At 37.4% G+C, this 27,855-nt stretch overlaps 2 protein-coding genes across 3 annotated transcripts in view; both read left to right on the top strand.

Annotated features, from left to right (window-relative positions):
• The window catches only part of LOC134661596 (large ribosomal subunit protein uL18), a 226,170-nt gene that overhangs the window by 166,319 nt on the left and 31,996 nt on the right, over nucleotides 1-27,855 (top strand). The window lies entirely within an intron of this gene.
• Nucleotides 9,182-24,869, top strand: LOC134661552 (protein ROP). Of its 2 annotated transcripts, none has more exons than XM_063517682.1 (15): nucleotides 9,182-9,245; nucleotides 10,367-10,516; nucleotides 10,883-11,038; nucleotides 11,872-11,975; nucleotides 12,281-12,429; nucleotides 12,721-12,781; nucleotides 16,266-16,420; nucleotides 17,086-17,237; nucleotides 18,518-18,672; nucleotides 18,893-18,973; nucleotides 21,117-21,284; nucleotides 22,285-22,374; nucleotides 22,682-22,779; nucleotides 23,088-23,170; nucleotides 23,914-24,869. In XM_063517682.1, exons 1-15 carry the CDS (start codon nucleotides 9,218-9,220, stop codon nucleotides 24,045-24,047), a joined length of 1,764 nt encoding a protein of 587 aa, XP_063373752.1. In that variant the 5' UTR covers nucleotides 9,182-9,217; the 3' UTR covers nucleotides 24,048-24,869. The 2 variants fall into 2 exon arrangements, with proteins under 2 accessions (XP_063373752.1, XP_063373751.1); XM_063517681.1 differs by lacking the exon at nucleotides 11,872-11,975 and adding an exon at nucleotides 11,442-11,545.

The raw sequence follows: 27,855 nt of genomic DNA, 5'->3' as shown, positions 1-27,855 counted from the left end.
TCATAAAATTGATGAAACTGGTAATGTTTAATTCAAGGGAAACGTTTACGATTATCGATCAGAACGCTAAAAAGTCTGACAATTGCTGGGGCGGCAGCGTGCAACATCGAACCGAGCACTGTTGTGCCATTTGACAATTAGACCAATAACGCCCGCGCGCCTACAAATCAAAACCAATTCAAGTCATAAACTACCATCAACGAGTGTGCCTGTCATCGTTGCCCAAATTCGACCTAATACTTAAATTAAATTGGTCAACTGAAGTGAAGTTTTATTGTTAGATACCTACATTTAATTTTCTTATTAACGGCTTATAAATTATTATAGGTACCCAAGAAACCTACTATTATGTGACAAAACTTAAATAATGCGTTTGTATTTAGATACTGGCAGGTAAATATTATTCAGTGGAGATTAGAGTTATTTTGGTGACAATGCGACAATACGGATTGAGTCCACTCAATGCGAACAGTCAGTTACTCAGTCAGCAGTCAGCACATCAGATTAGTCTGACTGATCTTGTAAAATGGAAACGAGGTAAGGATACCGAGCGTTTATTACGTTTAATAAAATTAGCAATATATAAGTAATTAAGAAAATCGATTGACTCCATTTCTTTTGTAGAAATTAAGTGATCGTTGTTAGGTTTCATATTTTAATGACATCAAGACCCTCGGTTGGTCTGGAGAGGACAAGAACCTAATACCTAGGTAGGTACACATAGAAAATGATACTAATAACCCTTTAGGATACTTCTGTTGAGAGCTGGTTGTAGCCATCAATGTTTTTCCTTTTGTTAATGATTTAGAACGAAACACCTTGTTTTGATAACGTTCTAAAGAATGTGACCTTTAGCTCTCGCTTGCTCACCTCACCTACATCTCACTCATTGAGCACTTACGTAAACAGCTCCAAATAGCACGCCGGCCGATGTAACGTTCGAAATAGAAACTGCACCAATGCGAGTCGCGCGTGAGATATCCTGCAACCCTGAAGACGAACAGGAGTTGCCGCATTAAGAGCCAACAGGAGCTAAGATTTAAATATTTTAGGTAAATATACCCGTCTCGCTAACGGAAGCGGCTCCTAAAATTAGTGCGATAAGGACAAGGCGAAAAATCCTGCGTAAAAATATCAAAAATCGAGGTTTCGTACTCGACTGTTTCCTCCTCCAAAACTTAACCAATCGTGACCAAATTTGTAAATCTAAATGATTATGACATTATCTGTGTCGGACCGTTTTGCTTTTTTGACTAATTGATGTCAGTTTTGAATAGCACGCCTCTCATTGCGGCATAGTCAATTAGGCCATTTTGGCCATTTTTGAAGGGCTCTAGCGTCTTAAAAAACAAAAATATCAAAAAAAGCAAAACGGTCCGACACAGATATTGACAATATTAATCTGTGTTGAAAAAATCATTGCTCTAGCTTCAAAACCCACGGAGGAAACAGTCGAGTACGTTTGTATGGAGAAATGACCACTCCTGTTGGCTCTTAAAGTTATAAAAAAAAGGTACATGGTTATTGTAACCCATGGCTCAAACATGGAGGCACGACTACAGTGAGATGAAAATGGGAAGAATACCTTCTGTAATGCTTAGTTTTGTTGAGTAGAAACATTTGTAAATAAAAAATAGAACTTTAAGTAGCCAGCAGCAGCAGCGAAACAACAACCGCCGTCATCCTGCCGTCAGTAGATGCAATGTCAGTGGCCCTAGCACAGGAAGAGCGCGACAGTATCTCGCTCGCGACATAGACTACCCGCCCTTTTCAAACCCGTAACAAACCGAAGCAGACGCTGCTTTAGTTATTACGTGTTCGCATAAAGAAATATAAGTAAAGAAAGAGTGGTAACTCCATACATCAGTTTTCTTACCAAAACGCGAGTTATTTCGTAGTCGACATGAGCGAAAATCGAATTCTTGAAGACTTTTAGACAAAATAACAACTAACTACAACGAGCAGACGTTTCGTTCGAATTTTGAGTGTGTGAGAACTTGAATTCCTAGGTACCATAAGTGGTCGGTAATAGACAGCTACCTAATGTTAGACTTATAGTTTAGGTACCTGGTACCTACTCTCTTCAGTCTTTTATTTGGTGGTGCTGTGATTAAAAGTAAAAAGTTATGACGACTTACCGCATCTGTCCAACCAGCCCTCGGCTCTGCAGGGGAACGGGATCAGCACCCGCTGATCATCGGCCCTCATCTTGCCACTGTCACTTTGTGTCAACAATATGTCACTTCACATTACACTGTTTGTGGCTTGAAAGACTCGCATCCAGGCCAAAATTGTTTTAAAAAATTACACTGTTTGCTGTCGCTCGTCGACCGGCGCGCGCGTCGCACTGGGTTCTCGGTTCTCGATCGCCACACCTAACTTTCACCTGCCGATAAAAAACGACTATGATAATCACAGATAAATAGCAACGATTCAATTTTAACTAGTGATGCAGAAATTGGCGGCCGTCATATAGATAAGTGGTTTCATAAGAGGGTGACAATATTTTTCACAAACAGGGTTCTTAAAACCTATTTGCAGAAAAATTAATGGACGGAGATATTTGTGATGAACGAATAAGGAATTGATTGATTGATTCGTATCATTGAATGAATGGCTAGCATAAGATAAGACAATAGACGCCACGTGAGTTACGGACGTTACGGTCTCTACTCTCTATAGCGCTCTAGCGCTTGATACACCTTACTTAATTCAGCATGCTTAATGACTTATTATGAGTTACTAGGTGTAACAGCGTTTAGCAAGTAAACATTGCAGTCTAAATGCACTACTTAACTAGTAAGTTAGGTACTATAGGACCCTCGCAGTAGTATGCCTTATGGGAAACGGTCGAAGAGATAGTTCAGATCCGGAAACCGCTACCAACTTTTAGTATGTTTTTGGGCATGGTGTTTAGTCTCCAAAACTGCCGGGAGACAGCGGCGCCGTTCATCTACTTCAGCGGAATGACGTCATCAAAATGATTCCCGCCTCGTTGCGAATATTGCATATTGCACCCAAAATATGCATTGCACATACACGTGTGGGGTATTAAATAAAAGCCAATTAAATATACTATATCTAATACCTTTAAACGAGCAATTCTTGTTTATTTATTTATTTATTTATATATATATATTTCGGGGATCTCGGAAACGGCTTTAACGATTTCGATGAAATTTGCTATATGGGAGTTTTCGGGGGCGAAAAATTGATCTAGCTAGGTCTTATCTCTGGGAAAACGCGCATTTCCGAGTTATTATAGGTTTTCCCGGTCACCCAGATATTTTAATTTATACACTGTGTACCAAAATATATAACAGTTTAGAGTCGGACCAAAAAAAGTCTACAGCGGATTTGATAGCCCACGCAGTGCAAGTGTTGTTTATAAGTCATAATTTCATAGAAGTTTGACGTTTAAAATAACACTTGCACTACGTGAGCTATCAAATCCGCTGCAGACTTTTCTTGGTCTGACTCTAAGAGCAATTCACAAAGAAATCAAAATGATGTAAAACAATATTCGATCGATCGTAAGGATGCTTAATTATTAATATATATAAAGGGCTTGTAGTTTTTAACAGACTTCGATAAAAAAATTGAGGTTCTCAGTTTGACCCGTATGTTTTGTAATTTTGTTCATAACAAATTTTAATGTGTTTGGTTGTCGATTGTGCAGAAAAAACCGTTGCCGAAAAAAAATCAAAAAGATGACTAAAATAGGTCAGGGACATTATCATTCTTATCAGACAAGAGGTTAAGAAGTAGTTACCTATTATGTAACCGGTTTTCTACATATGTAATTTTATAGGCATTTGAGTCCATTATCATTATTATTAAACCAACATAACTCTTCACAAGCAACTGCTGTAAGTATATCTAAGAGATCCTCTCAGCCTCTCACTTATCAAAATAAGAACGTAAAACGGAGACTGACAAGAATTTTGACGAGCAGAGATTTCTATGAATCCTTTGTTTTGCCACAGAATTAGTAATGTTTTGCTGTATACTTACCTACCTGTATTTTGCACATATTTTGCATAATTTGGCCGTAGAAGATACAGTCAACCCATATGTCAGTCATTGACATGGGTGCCAATTTTAGTATATGATCTTCAAGTTTTAGTGTATGTACTTATTTCGTGCCAGTGACTCACAACGAAAAACTAGAAATCGTAGAAACATACCTCCTGCCTCCTCCTAAACATAGCGCTTTCCCATTTGCATCTTAAAGGAGACCAGAATTTGCTTTTTACAAGACAACACTTACTTTTAGCTACATACATTTGCTTATTTTAATAATTAAAGCCGCATTTTTATTATCCGCATGATTTTTTTTTATGTCCAAACCAAAGTCCAAACATGTAGGTACAAGTTGTAGGTACCACGCTGATTACAGTGATTAGTGATTACATTTAAATCCCCAGTCATTTGAAATCCTACAACATACATTCTACATTCTCCTAACATGCATTTCACCAAAAAAAATACCCTATTAAAATAAGGTTTTTTCGTTGCTTAATTAGAGAAAATGTACAACTCGTAATAAAAATATAATATATTGACTCACCATTGAAATCCGTAATTTCTAATTTACGTAAAGGGAATACAGTCACCAAACTTTAAAAACAAATAAATATTACGCGCACGTGATTAACACACTCCGCCACGCATCAACACATCCATTTAAGAACACTAACTCATATAAACTGATGATGGTTTGGTCCGTTTGGTGTAGGTGAGGTGACCGATTCACCGAATGGAAATAAAAGAATAGGATAGAATGATCGTGCAGAGCACGCTCTGCTTTGCTCACTCTTCTTAGCAACGAATGAAAGACCGATATGTTCCATCTCTTTCGTCTTGTATTGATCCGCCCCTTTTATTTTTTGATTTGCTTTATTTGAATGGAGTGACAAATTAAGCTTTACAAACTTCATTAGCAATTACATTTTTGTGCCCTAGATTTTGTGGTCAAAACTGAGGTTTAAAAATATCTTCGACATTTATTGAAAATCAAAATGCTTGCAAAATGCCGTAGAACCAGTAGACAATGATTATGTCAGCAACAACATTTTAATGGGCTCTACAGACGGTTGCGATTTATCGATACGACAAAGTGAGATCGAAGCACGGACCTAGAGAATAAACTGGATCGAGTACACGGGCCAAAAAGTGTGTCCACATGAGAAGTCAAACCAGAGCCTTGCATCTCGTTCTAATTAGGGTGACCATAAGTCATATGTATGTGGGATATTAGGATAAGTTTAAATGTATAGTTTGGCCAAAAATTTTTCTCATTCGTGCATAGTCGTAGAGAATCATACTGTCTTTTCCCTATGCTAGTATAAATGCTCCAGAAAAGGGATGGATATAGATTTTTTTCTCTTCTGTAAAACGCTTCACACAACCTTACTAAAGTGGTATCCAGACAAGACAATTTTTCGCCAATCTGATGAAATTCTCCAATCGAATCAGCAGGTGCAGACACATAAATGCCAATTTTCATAGTAATTATCTATGGAATGCAAATTTCCTGATCAAATCGACTGATTTGATCAGTCCCGTCTGGATACCACTTTAATTAAGTAAGTCAGTTATAAAAGCTGTTACAGATGGGATGAGCGTATTGGATCGCGATCATTGTTATACTTGGTCAACCAGATCTTGACAGTAGAATAAGGGCGGCAAATTTGAAAAATTTAGGCGCGAAGGGATATCGTCCCATAGAAAATTTGAATTTCGCGCCTTTTTTTAATGACAAGATTTGGTTGACCAGCTATAATTGTGACGAAGGTGGTCCGCCGTACGTCCATTAAAAACACAGCTATATGTGAGAGCGAGACAGATGTCCAGGGTCGCGGACCGGTATACCCGTCTATTACAGTTTTTAACTAAGGCGCTTGTCACTAAGATAAGCATATTAGAGTTAGATCAAAGAGAATTCTAAATTCTCTTTAGCCCCCTCTAGACTATGTGCGTGAATCGCGGCTTCGCGCCGCGAATCGCGCACGGGTGTGGAGGGCCCTTTTGGTTCACTATTTATGCTCTTAATAATTTTACAAACTACCTATCACTATCAATATCATACTCATGGTGTGTTCATATACGTGATGGCTTCCCTTTTCCACACTTCAGCTATTCATTAAGCGTAAGCGTCATCGTACTCATCGTAGATCTGTGATTGCAACAAAATTTTCAAATTTGCCGCCTTTGTCTACAGACGGAAATGTGTGTTCAGTCTATATAGAATCGATTACATATATGTAAATAGTTTGAACCAACGTTTCAGTAATTAAATATTATGTTTAAATCACATAAATATGAATCTGTAATGTTTAAGGACTTTGGATTTAAATTTTGGCAATTATATAGCTCTCATTACGTCACTCAAATAATTAAACATGCCGAAATAAAGATATACCTATTTATGTAAACTTTTTTTACATTAAGTACGTAATAATAATTCTGCAAGATCGATCCACATCGTGCCGACATCATAGTCACCCTAATGAGTTTGACAATATCGTTTTGTATTTTTATCGTAAAATTGAATAATTGTGACTTACCTGTGAAAAGATATTCCACAATCAGCATAGCTTTCACTTCTACAACCCCTCACACAACATTTTTTTAACCATTTTTTTTAATATTTTACGAATAAATTCTGAGCGGCGCCATTTACGTATTTTGAAAATACACGAAAAGTTTGGGATACCAATTCATATTCAAAGTTACTACGATTTCTACCATGTTAAATTTAAATGCTTTATTTGTTGTGCGCATGTTTGGTTTAATCAGTTAATAATATTGACATCATACTTATTTACAAATTACTTAAAAGTTATCAGAACTGTAATCTGAATATAGCACTAAAATTGTATAAGAAGGTAATTAATTTCAGTAGTATATTGATATGATTTCTACCACAGTGGTATCTTTTTAACATTGGCAACATGTGCAGTGAGACACAGGGCTCTGGTTTTTCTATCTCAAGTGGACCGTTTTCTCTAGTCTGGTACGAACAACTTTCTGTCTCGGTGATAAGGTTCAAATTAGTATGGCAAAAAAAGTGACAGTTCCCTCCAGTTTAAAACATTATAACTTCATGGATCGAAGTATATAGATAGAATGAGATAAAAGTAGTCAAAGTGAGCTGTCAAACTATGAGTCAAACTATAACTTGGTCAACCAGATCTTGACAGTAGAAAAAGGCGGCAAATTTTAAATTTATTGGCGCGAAGGGATATCGTCCCATAGAAAATTTGAATTTCGCGCCTTTTTTTACTGACAAGATTTGGTTGACCAGTTATAGTTCTCGCTTATAAAATCAATGCGAAATCATGATTCAATCGAAGAAAAATTGTCGGTGTAAATAGCAATTGTATATGACAGAAAAGTATAATTTTAATAGTTTCTATGTATACTTGGTCAACCAGATATTGACAGTAGAAAAAGGCGCCAAATTTGAAAAATGTAGGCGCGAAGCTTGGAGGATATAATTAGTTGTATCCTCCAAGCAAAGTATGCTTTCACGTCCGTACCAAAGAGAATATAACCACTACGTTTTAAGAGACGGGAGTGCCATATATTGATTTGATATTCTGGGTAGTATGAAACGTAGGCTAGATCCTGAGGGCCTACCGCAAACCACGTTCGACGAGTTGCCTCTCTGTCGCACTTGTAAATTCGTACGTAAGTGTGACAGGGAGGCAAAACGTCGAACGTGGTTCGCGGTAGGCGCTCTGTACTAATAGGACAGAAATTATGACAGCTTGATGACAGCAGCTGTTTTTTTTTTTTTTTTATTTATTACGAGCATTGGTGACAGCAGCTGTGGACGGCACTGCTGCCAACATGAGCAACAAAAAGGGATGTGCTGCACACACTGTTAGACATTTTTATCGATATATATAATTTGAAAAAAAATGCGTTGCGTTTCGACTATAGTCTGTCAAGCCGGATATGTCAGTAGCAATGTAAAGCAAACTAAAGTATGGTATCCCTAGGAAACGAACAAAAAGCAGCAATGTACATCGAACATCGATGAAATGTAAACAAAACAGTTCCACAGATAAGATATAAATGACACGCGATTTTCGAATAATTCAAACGGAGTGTTGCCAACCCGCGATTTTTCAAATCTGCCGCCTTTTTTTACTGACAAGATTTGCTTGAACGAGTATAATTATTAAACTTTCGCAATACTTTTCGTAACTACTATTTTTTTAATTAGAAGTTACGAAAAGTATGATTGTAATAAATAATAACAACAGTTTTCTTTTTAATTAATTATTTTTATTTGATGTTTTAAAATATTATTTACTACTTCTGATATAAGTACCCTGTTGTTGACCTTTTTTACAGTGTCTGCTGAAGGGTCTTCTAATTCCGCGAAAGATCTATTTTTAATTCGGCATTCGTTTCTGATTAATAAGAGGCTTAGTCGCCTCAGCAGTTGGTCAGTCATTGTTGCTTGATGGTCTTCATCTTCATTACCGGTCACTTGAACCAATCTTTTAGACCTGGTAAGGAGCAATTTTTTTCAATATTAATAGAAAGCTACTATTATATTCGGGTTATTTTAGTCAAGTAGTGTTTTTGCTCGTCTCTTTCTATTTATATATACCCATGGCAACATGGACCTAAGAACTGGTCAGAAAAAATATCGATATTATTTGGGTACCGCACTAACTTTTACAATAATATTATTTTATTCCAGAATTTATTTTAAACTCTAAAGAAACATGCATTATGTGTTTTATGTAGAAAAACAAATAGACTTTTGAACTTACCTATCTTCATCCAATGGAAATTTAGCCATAAATGTTCGTTTTTGACCACCAACAGTCCAACACGACCGGCCTTTATACCACAAATCTCACACGTTTTGTAGTGCATATTTGCTTCACATCACAGAATACTATTATTCACGGGCTCAAACCAAGTTATGGTCGTAACTGTTACGTCAAATTAATTAATTTTAACAGATTTAAAACACAAAAATGCACAATTCAAAAAGCCCGGCGAACAGTAAACATAAATCATGGCGGACAATGGCGGATGTGTAGGTAAGTGAGAAAGGGATGCCGCTGTTAGAGATATCCGCCATAGCAGCTAGCGTACGTGCCATACAACGTTTTTTATAAGGGGACTTGCGCCAGACTGGTCCGTACGTTGCTAGTGTTGCTGTTAATTCTTTAGTCTGTGATCCAAAATGGCGCTGAAAGCACTTGTCGGGCAAAGTGAGTTAAAAATTATTTTATTTTTATAGATACACTAGTTATTTATGTTTGAAATGTCTCTTATATATTATATAAATGTAGGTGAATTGTTCTTATATCCAAAAAATATGAGATTGAGCTGTTGTGACACATTCATTGTACAAACTCTTATCGATGAGTAATCGCTTGCAACCTAAATTCTTATTTGTTATTTTGTTGTTAAAATTGCAAAAGCAGAAAACCAAATTCATCGAATGCTAGTGCTGACTAGAGGTTAATATTATTTACGCTCTACTACTACAGAATACAAAATGTATCTAAAATTAAGGCTAGTAATAGGAGTTGCATTTTGTCCTTGCACTAGTAATTATTCTAGTTAGTTCAATTATTGTTGTCCCAACAAGTTGATGGGTATTAAAATTCCGTAATTGAATAAAATGCTTTCGCACCTGTGTTGAATAGTATTGATTTTCTTACGTCACTAAGTCGGTGGGATGAGGAGGGTGGCACACGTCACTTGGCGGTCGAGAAGCTTTCCTTGTTTTAATTTCTAGTTCTAGAAATAAGTATAGTTCATAAGCTCTACTATAATGCTTTACAGGTTATATTTCGTCGCTAATATTAAGCCTGACGCTATACACAGTGTGTACTGTTGATAATGATAACACTATCTACATAAACAACAAAGTAAAATTCGAATTTTTATTTCCTATGCCCTTGTTCTTTTAACTTAACTGTAGTAGTAATTCATTACTAATATTGTAGTATAAATGTTGTTCAGAGCATTGTTTAGTTTACTGAATATGCACTATATGCAGGTAACATGATGATAAATGAAAGTAATAAAATGTTTCAAAATTACAACATGCATTGCAAGTGCAAGATTAAAGTTGATGATCTAAGGTCTGATCTCAACAATAATATCTCTTAATCTGAAAAGTAGTGCATAACACATGACAGTAATATATTATGCAACTGCTTTATTTAATGTATACTGAAAATTTTAATTATAAGTCAACCTACAAGCAAGCAAAGGATATATCCCATGCTATAATTCCGTTTTAATTGTACATATATTGAGCAGGACAATAGCAGTAAAGAGGTTTATATCCCAATATTGACAGAGTAATCTATGTTTGCAGAAATTATGAATGAAGTGATCCGCTACCGCGGACCAAAGGGGAAGGAGTCCCAGCGCATTGACTGGAGAATCCTCATTGTGGACCAACTGTCAATGCGCATGGTCTCCGCCTGCTGCAAAATGCATGACATCTCTGCAGAGGGCATTACATGTAAGTATATAAAAGGATTTGGTTGAATTAATAATAATATAATAATAATATTGTTTATTTCAAGTTTTAAAATAATTAAAATCCCCATCACCTGATTGCAGTAGATCAATGTAGGCACTGCCCATTTCTTTTCCATGTCAGTCCAAAAGAGTGATCAAACATTTTTGTAATGACAAATACAAAAATTGTATGTGTAGTTTTCTTGTATGTATCCTAAGTATTTATAGCCTCAAGCCAATATTTTGAGACAAGGATTTTATTTATTTAAAAGTAATGTATCAATAGGTTCCTCTTAGGTTGTTCATTATGAAATGTTTTAAGTGTATTTAAAAACACATGTAACCCTTAATCTTGTATATGTTGCAGTGGTTGAAGACATTCACAAGAAGAGAGAGCCGCTCTGTACCATGGATGGCATCTACCTCATTACTCCACTAGAGAATTCAGTACGTGCCTTGATCAATGATTTCTCAGTGGGGAACCGCATCATGTACAAAGCGGCTCATGTTTTCTTTACTGAAGGTATACAAATTATTGTTATTTAATATACCTATTTGTTTATCCACCAGACATAGTGTAAATGAGCTTGTAATATCACTAGTCATGCTTCAAGATGTGGATTTCTTCCCTCTAGTCCTTTTTAGGGTTCCGTAGTTTCAGTTACAATTGTAACACAAATGTGAATAACCTCTAGCCGCCCATACGTCAAACCTTGCCAAGCAAGATGCAATTTTATTTTATCAACACAAAGTTCAAATTAGAATGGAACAGGAGACCTTTTTATGGGTCTCTGGGCGGCTACAGGATAAGTAACACTTTCGTACAATGTACAACATTTTCGTACGCATTCACTTGCCTCAAGTAGGAACTAGTGGGAACAAACCAAGATTTTTTGTTTGCACCATCAATATTTTTATTTTTCCAGCTTGCCCTGATGTTCTTTTTGATGAATTATCACGTAGTCGCGTAGCTAAATACATAAAAACACTAAAGGAAATCAACATCGCCTTTGTTCCATATGAACAACAGGTTAGTATTTATATTTTATTGGAGGTTTAGCAAGCATGTAAAGTTGTGTATGTAGGTAGACTATGTAATATTTTTAAAGTCGTTACAAATAACGATTGTATTTACAATTTTACAGGTTTGCTAAATTTATTTGTATTTAGGGTAAACAAACCTATTGTTAGCACACTTTAAGTTGCCTTATTTCAAATGGTACTTTCTGTGTGCTAATAATCAGTTAATTTACTTTATTTTCTTGAATAACAATCTTTTTTGCTTTGTATTTAATCCTTATGTACACTAGTATTGAAAAGCGATATATTTGATTATTTTACACGCTGCTAAATTAGTGTGTCCTGAGGAATTGTTCAATGAACTCTGCAAGTCATCGGCAGCAAGGAAAATCAAAACGCTTAAGGAAATCAACATTGCATTCTTACCTTACGAGAGTCAGGTGAATACGTAGCTATATGCTTTCAGTACCTATGTTTAGAATATACGAAATTACGTCCTAATCACATTTCATAACGCATTTAAAAACACCTCACCCATGGTAGGTTAAAGGCTAGACTTGACAAGTGAGCACATATCCCAGGCTCCTTTTACAAGTATAAGTCTTCCAACTTATAGGGTGTTCGCTAAAGCCTTGGTCTCCGATTGACGACGTTCTGCGACACACACAATAGCTTTGATATAAAATACACTTTTTTAAACAACGTCAACCGTAGATCAGGGCCTAAGAATTCAGGGGTGTTTTAGGTGTTCTCGCTGGACTCGCCGAACACGTTCCAGCACATGTACAATCCGAACCACGCGGCGTCCCGCAACGCGAGCATGGAGCGCATCGCGGAGCAGATTGCGACGCTCTGCGCCACGCTCGGAGAATATCCCTCCGTCAGATACCGCAGGTGGGTACCTTGGTGTTTTCTTCTTTAGTTCATTGCGCCTAAAGACCGTGATCGCAACCGCTGTATATAGTACAGTACAAACATGGAGACTAATGTCAAAAAAAACTACATCTTAAATAACATCTTCGCTTTAACAAGTTATCGCTCAGTACATAAGCAAGGTAATAGTCTACCTCATGCAGACCAGGTGCTTAAAATGTATGCTGTATTAATAATCAGATTTCATCCTTTAAGCAAGCTATAGAAATAGAATTGAAAATATATTCATATATTCGTTTCTTTTTTCAACAGCGACGGCGAGCGCAACGTTGAGCTTGCTCAGCTCATCCAGCAGAAACTTGATGCATACAAAGTAAGTAAAAGAACATAGCGACATTCCTAACATAATCATAAGGAGTTCAAAATTAACGTTTAAAGCGTTTTGGCAATCGAAACTATGATAACGACATCAGAGGTAAATAAAATTAGGAAATTAAATTGAATTGAAGGTCTGCCTGTTTTAATTCTGTCCAAATTCCGTAATAAACGTTACCCCAAAAGGTGACAATTGCAAATAGCTGTCTAAAAACATATTCGTTGGAAGTAGGTCGCCGAATAACTTAAGTTCTGCTAGTTTTGTTATCTGCGCCCATTACTCGCATTGTGTTCATGGTTCTTTGTTAACTTGCACTCAGCCGCGACCGCTGTGTACTGATCGCCGGATAAAAGCTTTGTACATTTTGTACAAATAAAGTAACGCATGTTTTAAACTTTGTCCGGTAAACCGCTGTCCGGATCCGGACGCCAACCTATATGATTTTTTTTACTTATTTAACAAACTCAAGTAGAACGGACCGCGATGGTCATGTTATTTTAAAAACCAGACCCCTGAAGAAACTAATTGGTGACCCCTGCTTTATATATTTTCACTTTGTTTTATTTAGTCAGCTGATACAGACTAAGATTTATAATAAAAAAAGTTACAGACAGCGTAAAGCCTGAATTGATAATGACGACAATTCGTGGTTAATTTTCTCGCTACCGATCTACTGAATAAAAAATAACAGTACACGAAATGAAATATTAAATTTACTACAAGACATTCTTTGCTTTACATTGAGTCAGTGAACGCATATAAACCATGGAAGTATTCTGTCCGCTCAATTATGACCCAACGTAAAGTATTCGATTGTAGGCGGTGCTTACAGAGTGTTCGATTGGCAACTTCAGTGCGGCCGAGATGACAGTCAGTGACGGATGGCTAAATTGGTTTATAAAAACTACGTTTTTTTGTAATTAAAAATGTCTTCATGTGTCGTGAAGTGGTGCAGAAGTTGTTTTAGTTCATATCAAGGACAGTGGAATCACTTTTCACTTGTAGTAAACAGATAACTTCAGTAAAATTTGGAATAAACATGACGACATTTTTTCAATACTACCGTGCTAAGCTAAAACGTAACAACTGCATACGACTTTCATAACAACATACGACTTTTTAAATTGCGAGGATAATAGGGATGGTTTTATGCCAAATGAAGTAGACTATTTTATTAACTTATGATTGGTTTAGGTATTTTCTATATACAATAGAATCCGCTTATAATGACATTGAAGGGAAGTAACAAACATGTCATACTAAGCGGATGTCATATAAAGCATAGTTGATAAACTTTTTATTTTATTTTTTCCAAATTAATCTCAAACTATTTTGTGAGAGATGAGTTTTATTAACCTTATACCAATTATCAACTTTCATCGAGAGTAAAAACTAAAACAATTTAAACGCCACAGACGTCCTCGCAGGGAAAGATGTGGGGCCGGCCACGAAAACCAGCGAATTTGTCAGTATAACCGGACATAATTCCATAAAAATAGTATTTATAGGTCGAAGTTATCTTATCCGACTTTGTCACAAAGAATTTCATATGAAAAACAAACTTCGCACAGTAATTGCGTCATAGTAAGCGGTTGGTCAGTATAAGCGGAGTCATAATAAACGGATTCCACTGTAATTATAAATGTAGTAATAAATTCCTTCTTACAGATTTGTATTTTCCTTTTTTATTTCATGAGATGGAGCTATAAAAAAACTACCTAGTTATTTCAAATTAATAATCAAATTTGGTATTGTCATTTTACATTACTTTCCATTCAAATTCCCACAATATGCTATTCGCAGAGAACTATGGAAAAAAGCTGTCCAATTAGAGAGACATGAAATTGAGTGGATGCTTGGCAAGATATATAATGTTCTATTCATGAGATAACCCGTGAGATAATCATACCCGGTCTCCTATATGTAGATACATTTTTTTCTATCACGCTTTCACTGAATTAATTTAACAAATACACACATTATCTCAAAATGTTGATCATTTTAATCCACCCTCTACTGTCACATATATGTAGGTTCTCTCTCAAGCCATTTCCGTCAGTAGAAAAGAGCGGCGAATTTAGAAAATGTAAGCGCGCGAACGGTTATGGTCCCATACAAAATTGTAATTATGCGCCTTTTTCTACTGACAAACTTGCTTAACCGGCTATATACATATAAAATATTTCCATTCCGCCTGTTCAAATGTTTTTGACCCGATTCGTGTACCTACCCATGTAAATTTTGCAGGCTGTATAGCCTGTCCGATTTCTAAGATCAAGTTCGCCATACATTTACTATGGCGTACTTGATCTTAGAAAAACGGACAGACTATACCAGTACGGCTACCATCAGTTTGGCACTGACAAACGCCGTCGAGAACGTAATTTACTTTCTATACATCTCGCTCGTACTCGCATATTAGTGCAAACGAGATGTATAGAAAGTAAATTACGTTCTCGATAGCGTAAATGTCAGTTTTGACACTGTCAGTGACTCATGGTACGGGCTCTGAACGTGACTTCGCACTGCCATACAGATTGATAATAAAATATACAAAATACTTATTATAGCGGAATACATTTATACAACAATGAATATTTAATTATGTTGAGTTAGTCTGTCATTTAATTTCATAACAACATTTTAACTAAGTAGTTATCTTTTAATCTGCATTAAATTATTATACGTGAATTATTTGACTGGTTCTTCAATGTATGGCATAAACCTATCCCTGTCCAAGTCATATTCTAATCAAATATGAACCGCGAACTCTCAGCGGCCAGTACGTACAGCAAGAAGGTTATTAGCGGATTAATGTCGCTGATTGGTAGTTATTGACATTATATGCATTTCATCTACACTTAGCTGTGTACGTTAGTGTAATAGAGACAGGCTCTGTAAACGTATCGTCTTATTTAAATGTAGGCGTAATTGTGTATGTGTGCTAATTTGGCCCGAGAATTTGAACGGTAATGTTCCCAAAGGCGGTTTCCAGTTATATGCTTTCACTGCATTGAGTCTGTAGCATTCGATGGCTTAAGGTGTAATTCGTCTCTTTTTAGGGTTCCGTACCCAAAGGGTAAAAACGGGACCCTATTATTAAGACTCCGCTGTCCGTCCGTCCGTCCGTCCGTCCGTCTGTCACCAGGCTGTATCTCACGAACCGTGATAGCTAGACAGTTGAAATTTTCACAGATGATGTATTTCTGTTGCCGCTATAACAACAAATACTAAAAACAGAATAAAATAAAGATTTAAGTGGTGCTCCCATACAACAAACGTGATTTTTGACCGAAGTTAAGCAACGTCGGGCGGGGTCAGTGCTTGGATGGGTGACCGTTTTTTTTTGCTTGTTTTGCTCTATTTTTTGTTGATGGTGCGGAACCCTCCGTGCGCGAGTCCAACTCGCACTTGGCCGGTTTTTATAAAGTGGACTGAGACCTTCCCTTTAGATATATGTATACTCGTATTGTATTGTAAGGCTGACGAGCCCACCATGGGCGAGGGTCCGGAGAAGGCTCGCTCGCAGCTGCTGGTGCTGGACCGCGGCTTCGACTGCGTGTCGCCGCTGCTGCACGAGCTCACGCTGCAGGCCATGGCCTACGACCTGCTGCCGATCGAGAACGATGTCTACAAGTGAGTGTTCTCTGTTACAGCCGTGGACGCGATCTCTGTGTTAGTCACGTTACAGCCTGAAACATTGAACCGTATGTTGAAGGCAGGGATGTTGCGGATGCAGATTTTTAGACATCCGCGGATGCGGATGCGTATATTTAAAGGCTCACATCCGCGGATGCGGATGTCAAGATTAGGTACTTAGAAAACGTCAAATATTACATTTTTAGTATTTTTTTAAAAAACAAAACGTTTAGTATTTGAGCAAGAATATAGGTGCGTTATATTTAATAAACTAACTTGGCCGACTTTTCTGGATCTAGACGATTTCGTTATAGGTAATGACGAAATTACCTAGCACTTACGCCGCCGCTAAGACGTTCCTGTACCAACTTGTTCGACATCCGCATCCGCATAAGCTCCGCATCGATTTTATGCGGATGCGGATGCAGATGCGGATGTTGAAAATAATGCGGAAGTACCGCGGTTGCGGATGCGGATGTTCGCAACATCCCTGTTTGAAGGATGTTTGGAGAAAAGCAGAAGCTAGACCTATAGCAGCCAGTGGATTAAAAAATTAAATAAATACATAAAATGTATTCAAAATAAAATACTAGAATATTGTAGCAAAAGTTTATCTGTATGAATAAAAAGCATATCCCATACAACAGTATCCCTATGACCAGGTACGAGGCATCCCAAGGGCAGATGAAGGAGGTGCTCCTGGACGAGAACGACGAGCTGTGGGTAGAGCTACGCCACCAGCACATCGCCGTCGTGTCCACCTCCGTCACCAAGAACCTCAAGAAGTTCACAGAGTCCAAGCGCATGGGCGGAGGTGAATGTTCTATACACATTATTTTTCACCTCAGCAGCTCGAACAAGGGTACTTTGCTACTTAAAAACAGTGAGCAATTCAAGCAAGCTAGCAAGCTCACTGTTTTTAAGTAGTCACTGAGTGAGACAAAATGAGCAAAAGGCGATTTTGCTCACTCAGTGAGCAAAATGCTATTTTGCTCACTGTTTTTAAGTAGCAAAGTACCCTTGTTCGAGATGCTGAGGTGAAAATTTAATTGTTGGTATATGTTAAGAAAACATGAGTGAATAGAGGTAGGTGATGAAGAAGGAATACATTTTTCGGGTTCTCTAATATGTTCTCACTGCTGAGGTGAAAAGTTTTGTGAACTACACGAGATCAAAGTTATTTACATCTCGTGCGCTTTTGAGTCCCTTACTACGCTCAAGATTCTAAATTAGATTCACGAGCGTAGCGAGAATACTATAGAATCTTTCGCTTGCACGTGACTCAAAATAAGCACTCGAAGAAATATCAAACTTTGATCTCTTGTTGTACAAATAACTATTGTACTATAGAGAGCGTGCGTGAACTTTTCACAGCACCGGAGCCAACCGTTTATGGCCTCGAAGGTATATTATTGTTTATATTTCCGATGTGGGAAACAAGATAGCAGACCTTCCTAGGCACAAGGAAACGTGCGTAAATTGTAGAATGCAGCACCTGCTTATTTGAAATAAATATCCTGAAATTGGTTATTACCATGTATTTCAAAACCAAATAGATGTTTCCTACTGTAAAACAGTTTGACAAGTTTTACGGAAGGGAAGCGAATCCTCTGTCTATAATATCAATATCAAATGACATAAACTTCATTAAGATATTTCAATTAGTGTCCGACCGAAGAATCGGTTTCGGCCAGTTTCGGCCATAAACTCATGTTTCGGCAGTAGTTTCGGTTTCGGCCAAAAACGGCCGAACCTTTCGGCCGGGCCGAAACACACGAAATAGTAATTCGTACTATGAAACTAAACTATGTGACAAAGACCAAAAGTTGGGGAGCAAGTAGGACTAAAATATTTATGTATACAAAAATGAATTGGTTTATAGGTAACACAATACCCCTAATGATGGCGCCACTGGACGGTCGACGCAGTCAGAAATGACATTTTTTCAACGATTTTAATAAATCTGCAAAAGTTTCGGTTTCGGCCGAAAGTAGAGCCAACGCCGAACCTTCGGTTTCGGCAAAAAAACGTGTTTCGGTCGGACACTATTTTCAATATTAAAGTTCGGTACTTTATCTATGATTTTATAACCAGGCGACAAGCAGTCCATGCGAGACCTGTCCCAGATGATAAAGAAGATGCCCCAGTACCAGAAGGAATTGTCAAAATACGCGACCCATCTCCGCCTCGCCGAAGACTGCATGAAGGCCTACCAGGGCTACGTCGACAAGCTCTGCAAAGTTGAGCAGGTAATCATAACTTTACAAGCTTTTACTAACAATGCGAGTAACTTGTTCTATTATGACCTGTATCAATACAACACGTATTACTTCGAAGTGTAGCTAAACTACATAAACATAAACCTATTTCAGTGAATTACCTAATAGTATTAACGAAAGTAAAACCTCATAATTATCTGATGAGTTGACTGTGTTTCATGCGTATTTGAATCCTGATCTCCTGTTACAGGATCTGGCCATGGGCACTGACGCAGAGGGTGAGAAGATCAAAGACCACATGAGGAGCATCGTGCCAGTTCTCCTTGATCAGGTAAATAATGTACAATGTTTGTAGCAGCACATTAAGGAAGAAATATTGTGTACTACACAAAACGTGACATAATGGTGAATTGATGTGACAAAGGAGAAATAAATCAGTTAGGATTTTGTGTACATATACATTTAGAATTTAAACTACCCGTCTGATATTGTCATTTAACTAGTTTCAAAAAATGACACGGTTACGAATTGAGATGTGTTAAAGTTGGTAGTAGTAGTAAATCACTTTATTGTATATTATAATTAATTGTAATTAATGTGTAACAATTTATTTTTCTCGTTATTAAAACGAAAAGTAGATAAAACGGATAGACGTCAACATCAGCCTTTGTGTTAAATTGAAATCACACTCGAACACACACAGAAACACAAACACACATATGCAATCCCAATTCATATACTGTATACTGTACTGTCTTGTCTAATTTTATTTATTATCCAATTTGTTTATTTTTAATAGTTTTACTTGCCAAGCGACTTGATTTTTTGCTTATATTTTTGTTTCTTATTTTCTTGATGTTTCTATATTTAATTATAATTTTTATAGGTTTAATATGTAGATAAATGATATTATTATGCAAATGCTTTCAAGATTTTGTTCTACTATTTATGAATGTAATAGCTAATAGCTATACATATATTATCAATAAATAAAATTTCAAGTCCATCACCTGCAGCGTAGACTTGACATTGACACTGCGCCAATAAACAATATGTGCTGCCTCCAACACTTCACGCAGGCCTCTTAGCGTTAGGCCTGAGTGGACGCTCGAAGCGGAGCGTTGGGCGGGGCGTGCAGCGTGGCGTCGGACTCACAAGTGATGTGAGCAGCGTGTACTAAGGCCGCCACTATACGTTTGCATTTGTTTAACATGCACACCGCACGCCCCGCCCCGCTGCACGCTCAACTCGAGCGTCCACTCAGGCCTTACACTTATACAAACTGCTATGGATAGTTCGTATAATTCACCAACTCAATACATTGTTCTTTAGCAGTGCCAACTTGACAGACTTTAACCTATGGTTGAATCAAATCTTTCTATTTGGCTTCAGCATTAAAAACATAACTACATGCAAAAAATTACAATAACTTCCTATTCTTTTTATGTGTTTTAACCCTATTGAACTTATGTGCTTATTGTGTCTTATTTATTTTCTTTCTTTGATTTGTTACTGTATGTCTTCTTTGCGACAATAAATGACTTTTTAATTGCAATTACATACACCGCAGTGTTTAGCGAACTACATGCCAAGCTTTTCTAGTCCTAGTCCCCCTATAAACTGTAAAACAAAGCATATTTTCCTTTAATTTATTCCTTATCCATTATGCTATATGCGGTTTCTTTTATAATCAACACTATATGAATTCTGCAATACGCAAATAAAATAATTTTGATTTGCAACGTTAATGCCACGTAAATCCCATCCACTGCAATGCAATCTGTCGGCAATACTTTATCAAAAACCAACTGTTAAGCGAGTGATGCAAGTCCAGTGTGAAAAAATATTATTCAAATGGCGAGAGCATTCTGTTGGCGAGAGCATTATTCTGTATACATATTATTACATTTGATTCCACTAAGTTGCCGTTGCCAAATTGCATATGCTAAATGCAAATGTTTTTGAAAATCGCTTTGCAGCATCATGTTTCTAATATTCCGTTTAATTTTCATGCCTTGAACATGTACCAGTTTAACAGACAGACAGAGATTACACACGAATACACATTCAATCTTCTATTTCGATGTGAATAGTTGTCGCAAAACTAACAGAGGCATTGGTTAGAGTATTTTTTTACTTAGGAATCGCCGCTCAAACAGGTCACCTTCCAAGCAGTACTTACTACTTAAATATCATAACTTTATATTTTTATTGCTTCGTATAGAAATCATAGACAAAGAACGCGTCAACTAGTGCTAAACTTAACATTGTAACCGAAAATATGGCGTCGGAAATTACTGTCCTGTTACCACAAGATACGTATACAGCGCCGTCATCTTCGACTGTGTAACTAACACAATATTTCGAACTAGATCCTTTTTTGATAATGGATAAAAAGGCAGTGCTTGATTTTAGAATTATTACAATCCATTAAAAAGAGAACTGGTATATACAAGAGTAATATTCGGTTGCAGTCCGTGGACAACAACAACAAAATGCGCATCATCGCCCTGTACATCATGTCCAAGAACGGCATCTCCGAGGAGAACCTCAACAAGCTCGTGTCGCACGCGCAGCTCGAGCAGGCCGACAAGCAGACGCTGCTCAACCTCGCCTACCTCGGGCTCAACGTGGTCGTCGATGTGAGTATTATCATAGCAAATGAAGGGTCCACGGAAAGTGTCTAGTCACACTGGTGACATTTTGAGTAATCGCGGTTTTAAAATTTGGAACAATGTCAAACGTATGGTAATTCCGTCAGGTATTATTTAACTAAAAATAAAGTTGTTTTATATTTATTATACAGTGGTAGCAAAAGATATAACTAATAGTTCATTAAGGCCCACTTGCACCATCCCACTAACCCGAGGTTACGCGGTTAAACCGTTAACTCAGTGTCAAATTGTACTGGTAACCATGGTAAGTCCCGGGTTAGGGGTTAGTGGAATGGTGCAAGTGGCGCTAAGAGCTCTTCATTTTGAGATAAAAATCTAATTTTTCGAAAAATGTGACTAGACATGTTCTTTCCGTGGACCCTTCAATTACAGTTGCAAAAAGCGCATATTTTGAACATTTGTTGGTTGCTATAATGAATATAATTTAGAAATTAATTGAATAAACATTGTAAATAACACGACTTTAAAACATCTAGTTCTATATTCGAGTTACAACTGTTTTAGGATGGTGTTGCAGTTAGTTGTCCGAACTATTATCATGAATTTGCAGTGGCTCGTACTAGTGGTGCGATTTTATGAACTACCACTTGGATCTCATGGCAAGGGTACGGAATATATAACAATAGAATATGTAGGAGCCCCACTGTCAATAAAACAACCGATGTGTACGAGTTGTATGACTACAGAGTTTGCACATTCCTCAAGACGCACCATTGAATAAAAAATATATAGTCTGTCAAAAAATTCATATTTCCTATGGGCCGATAACTCTTTGCGCCCACATATTTTAAATTTGCCGCTTATTTCTACTGACGGAAATGGCTTGACAGGCTTTAATAGATATATGATAGAAAAACGACTAGCATAGCATAGCGCAGTAACCGGCAACATGGCTCGAGATTCTCGAGAGCCGATTGCGCTTGAGTAGCGCCTGCGGTTGAATGAACTTTTTGTTTTTATATCGCAGGGCAACAGGAAAAAGCAATACCAGGTGACGAGGAAAGAGAGGATAACGGAACAAACATACCAGATGTCACGATGGACGCCTGTCATGAAAGTAAGTACTATCCGCATCTTGTTTCATAATTACACAGTATTGCATTTGGAGCCATCTATGGATAAAAGTTGACACACGACAAACGACAGGTACGGGGTCTAATGAAGCCCGGTTCTTAAGCTTGCCCACTTCCAAACTGTCACACCTTTATAACCATAGACCAAACTGCAAGTTCATACTAAACGTAAGAAAAATAAAAATAACGATGGGCGTTCTTTGACGCAGGTACCTAACTTGTAAATGTAAATGTAAGCTGCTGTTGCATAGAGTAATGTGAAACATTCCACGTATGTTTATCTTCCCGCAGGACATCATCGAAGATGCCATTGAAGACAAACTCGACCAGCGCCACTTCCCGTACCTTGCGGGCCGCGCTCAGACCTCGGGATACCAGGCGCCCACCAGGTAAGCCTATCATTCTTGGCTGTACGGCCACAAATCCTGCTTAATATAATCTTCTGTCGCTTAATAAGACATTATTATGTTTTGTTCAGTTTTATAACAGAGCTAAAGTGTGTATGTCTGCCGATTTTCTAACTTGCACAAAAGGTTTTGGGAATCTGTCAAACTGGGAGGTTAAGCGATATACTGGAACGGAATTATGTTAAAAATGGAAATCTTCAGATAACAAACCACAGGAAATGCTTGCCCTCAAAAGTCGATTTGAAATACGCCAAAAGCATTTCAACTGTAACACTTTTGTTTGATATCAGTGTTCGCTACGGTCACTGGCATAAGGACAAGGCGCAGCAAACCGTCAAGAACGTTCCGCGTCTCATCGTCTTCGTCGTTGGAGGTAAGAGATTTTACTTTAGAATGCAGCTTGTAAGGATAGGCGTAGGTAGTATAACCTCGAGGAACGAGTAATGTTTAATTAAATTATGATGATTTAAGAATTTTAAAGGAGAGAGGTATTAGAAATTTGCCGCACGGAGACATCATGTAGGTCCGGACGAACCACCGCTCGTGCCACCCGGTTTCGTTTCGATCAAAATGTATACACTTGAATGAACCTGTTTTACTACCTGCTATCTCTTATAATAATTAAAGAATAAACGTTGAGCCGTAGCTGTGATTAATATACATCAAAACGTGTATTTTTTGAGTAATGTTAATATGCAGAGAGGAAAATGGGGACTACGTTTATATTGGAAGACGGGTCCGCGACGTCGTCCAACTATTACGTGTCAGGATTTAAAATCGACGAATGATAGTGATTTTTTTTATCGTGTTGGGAAATAATGTAGTGCATTGCGGCTGCATGATATGGTCTGCTCTGCGGCGATATCGTAAAAAGTAAGCCCAAATTATTTATTTCTCAGATGTAAAACAAATAAGTAGTAAAAAATACACTCCTAATAAAATCTATTCGTCCAAGATCTCACTTAAAGCAAGACACTCAAACCATGTAATGTCGTAGGTATTGTCTGTTATTTTTAGAAGTATGTTATAAAGCCGCAGATAAATATCACATGATACTAGCACAATGACTCCGTAGGCAGGGTCGCGCAGGTTATCAAGCACATCGTTTCGTTTCAGGCGTTTGCTTCTCTGAGATCCGCTGCGGGTACGAGGTGACCGCCGCTCTCAAGAACTGGGAGGTTATCATCGGCTCCTCCCACATTCTCACTCCAGACAATTTCTTGTCCGACCTCAACTCTCTCACCGCCTAACTTTAACTCAACGTCAACTCACAGCTACAAGTCTAACTTGCCCGTCTGCCCGCAATGTAGCGTCGGCGGGCGGGCTCTTCAGACATTTTGGATCACGGAGACGAAGTCTTTTGACACGTTTATTAAACATTATTGATATATTACCGCATTGCGCGTTCGCTTAACATATAGTGAAATATTCAGCAATAAAGTAACTAAAAGAATTAAACAAACTGCAATCAAGCATACGAGAAGTCGAGAAACTAAGACAGAAACGAAATATTGCTAATGATAATTACGGGCATCAGTTTATATAGATGAACTGATTCTGTCTCTTTGTGTCTCCGGCTTCGTTTCTGTCATAGACGTCATAGTTCATTATGTGTTAGTAATTGTCGTTATGGCGATAGTGTCTGGGGTAGCCGTAGTATGCCGCTAGCTAACTCTTCAGCAATGTGACGTGCCCGTACCGTAGTGAAAGGCTAGATGCACCTCAATGTGATACCGAACTTGAACGGCGCTGCGTACGAGTAGGCGCCCGACGAAGCGGGCTAATAGATTATATAGCACTTGTGTAAAACTTCAGTGAATATGTTTAATGTTTGTACAAATTTCCATATTTTATATTGTTTAATTATTTGTTGTTTAAATTAAGTTGTTATAAAAAGTATCGCGTTCCCGCGCATATGTAAAATATGTTTATGATGAGTTATATGTAGTTGCATAAATCAGAAGTATTTAATATTGGTTACATTATATTTGTATTAATTATTCGAGTTTAAAATACAAACCGTAACCTTTATATGAATCCTTGTCTGTCTCAATATTCTTTCTTAACTCTTTTAGTAGCGATAAAAATGAGATTTCTCGATAGGATAGCGGTGTGTTTAGTTTAGTTTATGACAGAAGATTGGTTGCTTTTTAATCTACTAAATGGTTAAGAAAAAATTGTACATACGCGTACCACGGAGCGAAACAAAAAATAGTTATTTTCGATACAAGTGCGAAAAAGAGGAAATTCGAAACGAGTGGCGATAAATTAAAACACGACCGAAGGGAGTGTTTTAAATCGACACGAGTTGCGAATTACCTATTCGCACGTGTATCGAACAACGTTTTACAGTACATATGGCACTTTAAAGTTTCGACATCGCACGAAAAGTGCTATTTTACGCACTAGTGCGGAAAAGTAGTCCCATATGTACTGTAAAATTTTTTTCACTCGTAGAATACCGACAAAATACTAGAATATTATTTATTATTACAATAGATAAACGCGTTTATCATTATTTCGCTATATTAGTTTTCAGTTTATATTTGATTTTTCATGTAGATTTAACGCCGATCAAAAATTATACAAATATGGAATTATGCTAAGTATAGTCAGTGTAATATCCGCATGTGTTGTCAAACCAATGACAATGATGTTCATAATATTTCAAATAAAATTCATGGAAAAAATTGCGTATAGCTTACGCATTAAATGTCAAGAAACAAACACTTGTATGTAGCAGATGACGAGCATCTACTTGTCTGTTTCATATATTGATATTTATACTTGAAGAATTAGGAATATAGCTGTAAACATTGCTTCTTCATAATTTAATGCCAAATTTGATAAAAAAGATCTTATAGCGTGTTTACATTAGGTCGACTGTCCTATGCGGGAATCGGCCCAGTATAAATACACTCTTAGTGTAAAGCCTGAGTGGACGCTCGGAGCGGAGCGTTCGGCGGGGCGTGCAGAGTGGCGTCGGGCTCACAAGTGATGTGAGCAGCGTGCACTAAGGCCGCTCCTATATGTTTGCATTTGTTTGACATGCACGCCGCACGCCCCGCCCCGCTGCACGCCCAACTCGAGCGTCCACTCAGGCCTTACACTTACACCTGCCGTTACAACACCGCGCGGATTTGTAACCAGACTAACACAGTGCACCGACAGGCGCTGGCAACCAATAGGGTTAAAACGGCGAATTTCCACACCAGAAGCTCCTGCGGCTTAAATATGCGCAGAGGCGTGGGCGATATTACGGGCTACAATTGGTTTTGGACTCTGTACCTTGATGCATTTATGGATACAACATCTCGAGGCTGCGATTTTCGCGAATTTAACCGTTCGCTTCGGACAATCCAAAACTTGAGTACAACAAAGGAAATATAATTATTATTTGAACACTTTCCAGTTTTCTGGTATTTTAATATTCTATTCTGTTGTTTTTAAATAAACCAGTTGACTCTCCGTAACGAGCCTCTATTTTTTAACCCCATTTGGTGCCGGCCATCAGTGTTGTATTTTATATATAGGGTTTCACTAGTGATAATTCTCTATTATGGTTACTCTCTAACGATTAAAGTTGTTACTATCTTGGCATCGCCTTTATTGATGACTACAAATTGTCTACATTCCAACTTCTGATTGTCTAGGAGTTAATCTTTCACGCACTTGTGCTTTTTCATTCTTCCACACTATATTGTATAGTTGATAAATTACGACAGTTGGTTAATTTTTAACAAATAAGTATAGACTTTAAAATAGTAAATTACAGACCCGATTTGGTTATGCTAGGGTCCGTTTGTGTGTCGTTTGATTGCTTTTTGCGTAGAATTCGGGCCCAGCCTAGACTCCTCGCTACGGGACTGGCTGGCTAACACTTTGAGCGTCAACCTTGGACCATTGATGCCCCGGTAATACACCAAACGTGATATAATGTTGTTATTTTAAGCTCTGATTTTATATTCTATTCGGGTTAAGCTTAGAAATAAATAAGGAGTACAGCAATAATAAAAGTATAAAATAACATTTGTATAAGGCAGTATTGACGGATTATATCACGTAAATCGTGTATTTGCCCTTTACAGAATTCGTGGTCACTGGGTAGAAACAGAAAAACATAGTTTTCTCTGTCGACTTACAATGGTATCAACGTGAACGGCCATATTTGGCGCTCAAAAGGTTAATCGTTGGAATCTGCGGTCGATTATATTTAATCAATCACTTGAGTACCGGTATTAAATTCGACTAGTCGTATTATATGTAATCGGACGTGTTTACATTATCTTAAATATTTACCGACGTTATATAATTACTTGCTGGAACCATCTAAATCTAAAACATGTATCAGCTGTATGATCAAGAATAAAACCATACAACATCTATAGTTTTTTCGCCAGACTGGGATTTAACTCCAAGCTAGATGGTCGCCTATGCATCATTAGCATATATGATATGATTTTATTCTTGGCTATACAAAATAAGTGCAACAAATTATAAGTACTAGACTACTGAAATAAATATTGCTTAATCAGTCGTATCGTAGTTGATATGTTTAACCAAAAAATTAGTTTAACTCAAAAGTATTTAATGGTATGTATTGCATAATTGTTTTTTCATCGTATTTTCTCGGAAACTCGTATTTGTCATTCTACTTCAGTCCACCTCAGTACTTTTTGTACCGAGACTGACTGAAGACACGTTCGTACGTTTCCGTGAAAAAACGAAGGAGAATAATTATGCACTACAGTTGTAACATTATATGTTAATCAGACTTAAGTTGTACACTTACAATCATGGCATTTTCTAGTAAGTATATCATATCAATATAAAATACTATTTTTTCGAAATAGATGAAACATTCACATTTTAATATACATATAACTAGACAACTTTATAATAGCAACATACTTCATTATCAGTATTAAAGTGTTGAAACGTTTATTAAATTATTTAATCGTCTAATCAGGTGTTTTATTGTTCAGTGAGGTCACCTTGTCTCTGGAGCTGGCTTCGGGGTTATCGCGGGTGCTTTGTGACTGCTTCAATATTTACTAC

Source organism: Cydia amplana, chromosome Z (assembly GCF_948474715.1).
Source record: "Cydia amplana chromosome Z, ilCydAmpl1.1, whole genome shotgun sequence".
Classification (NCBI taxonomy): Eukaryota; Metazoa; Arthropoda; class Insecta; order Lepidoptera; family Tortricidae; genus Cydia; species Cydia amplana.
The sequence above is the reverse complement of the archived record's forward strand: the minus strand, read 5'-3'. Positions and strand labels throughout refer to the sequence as shown.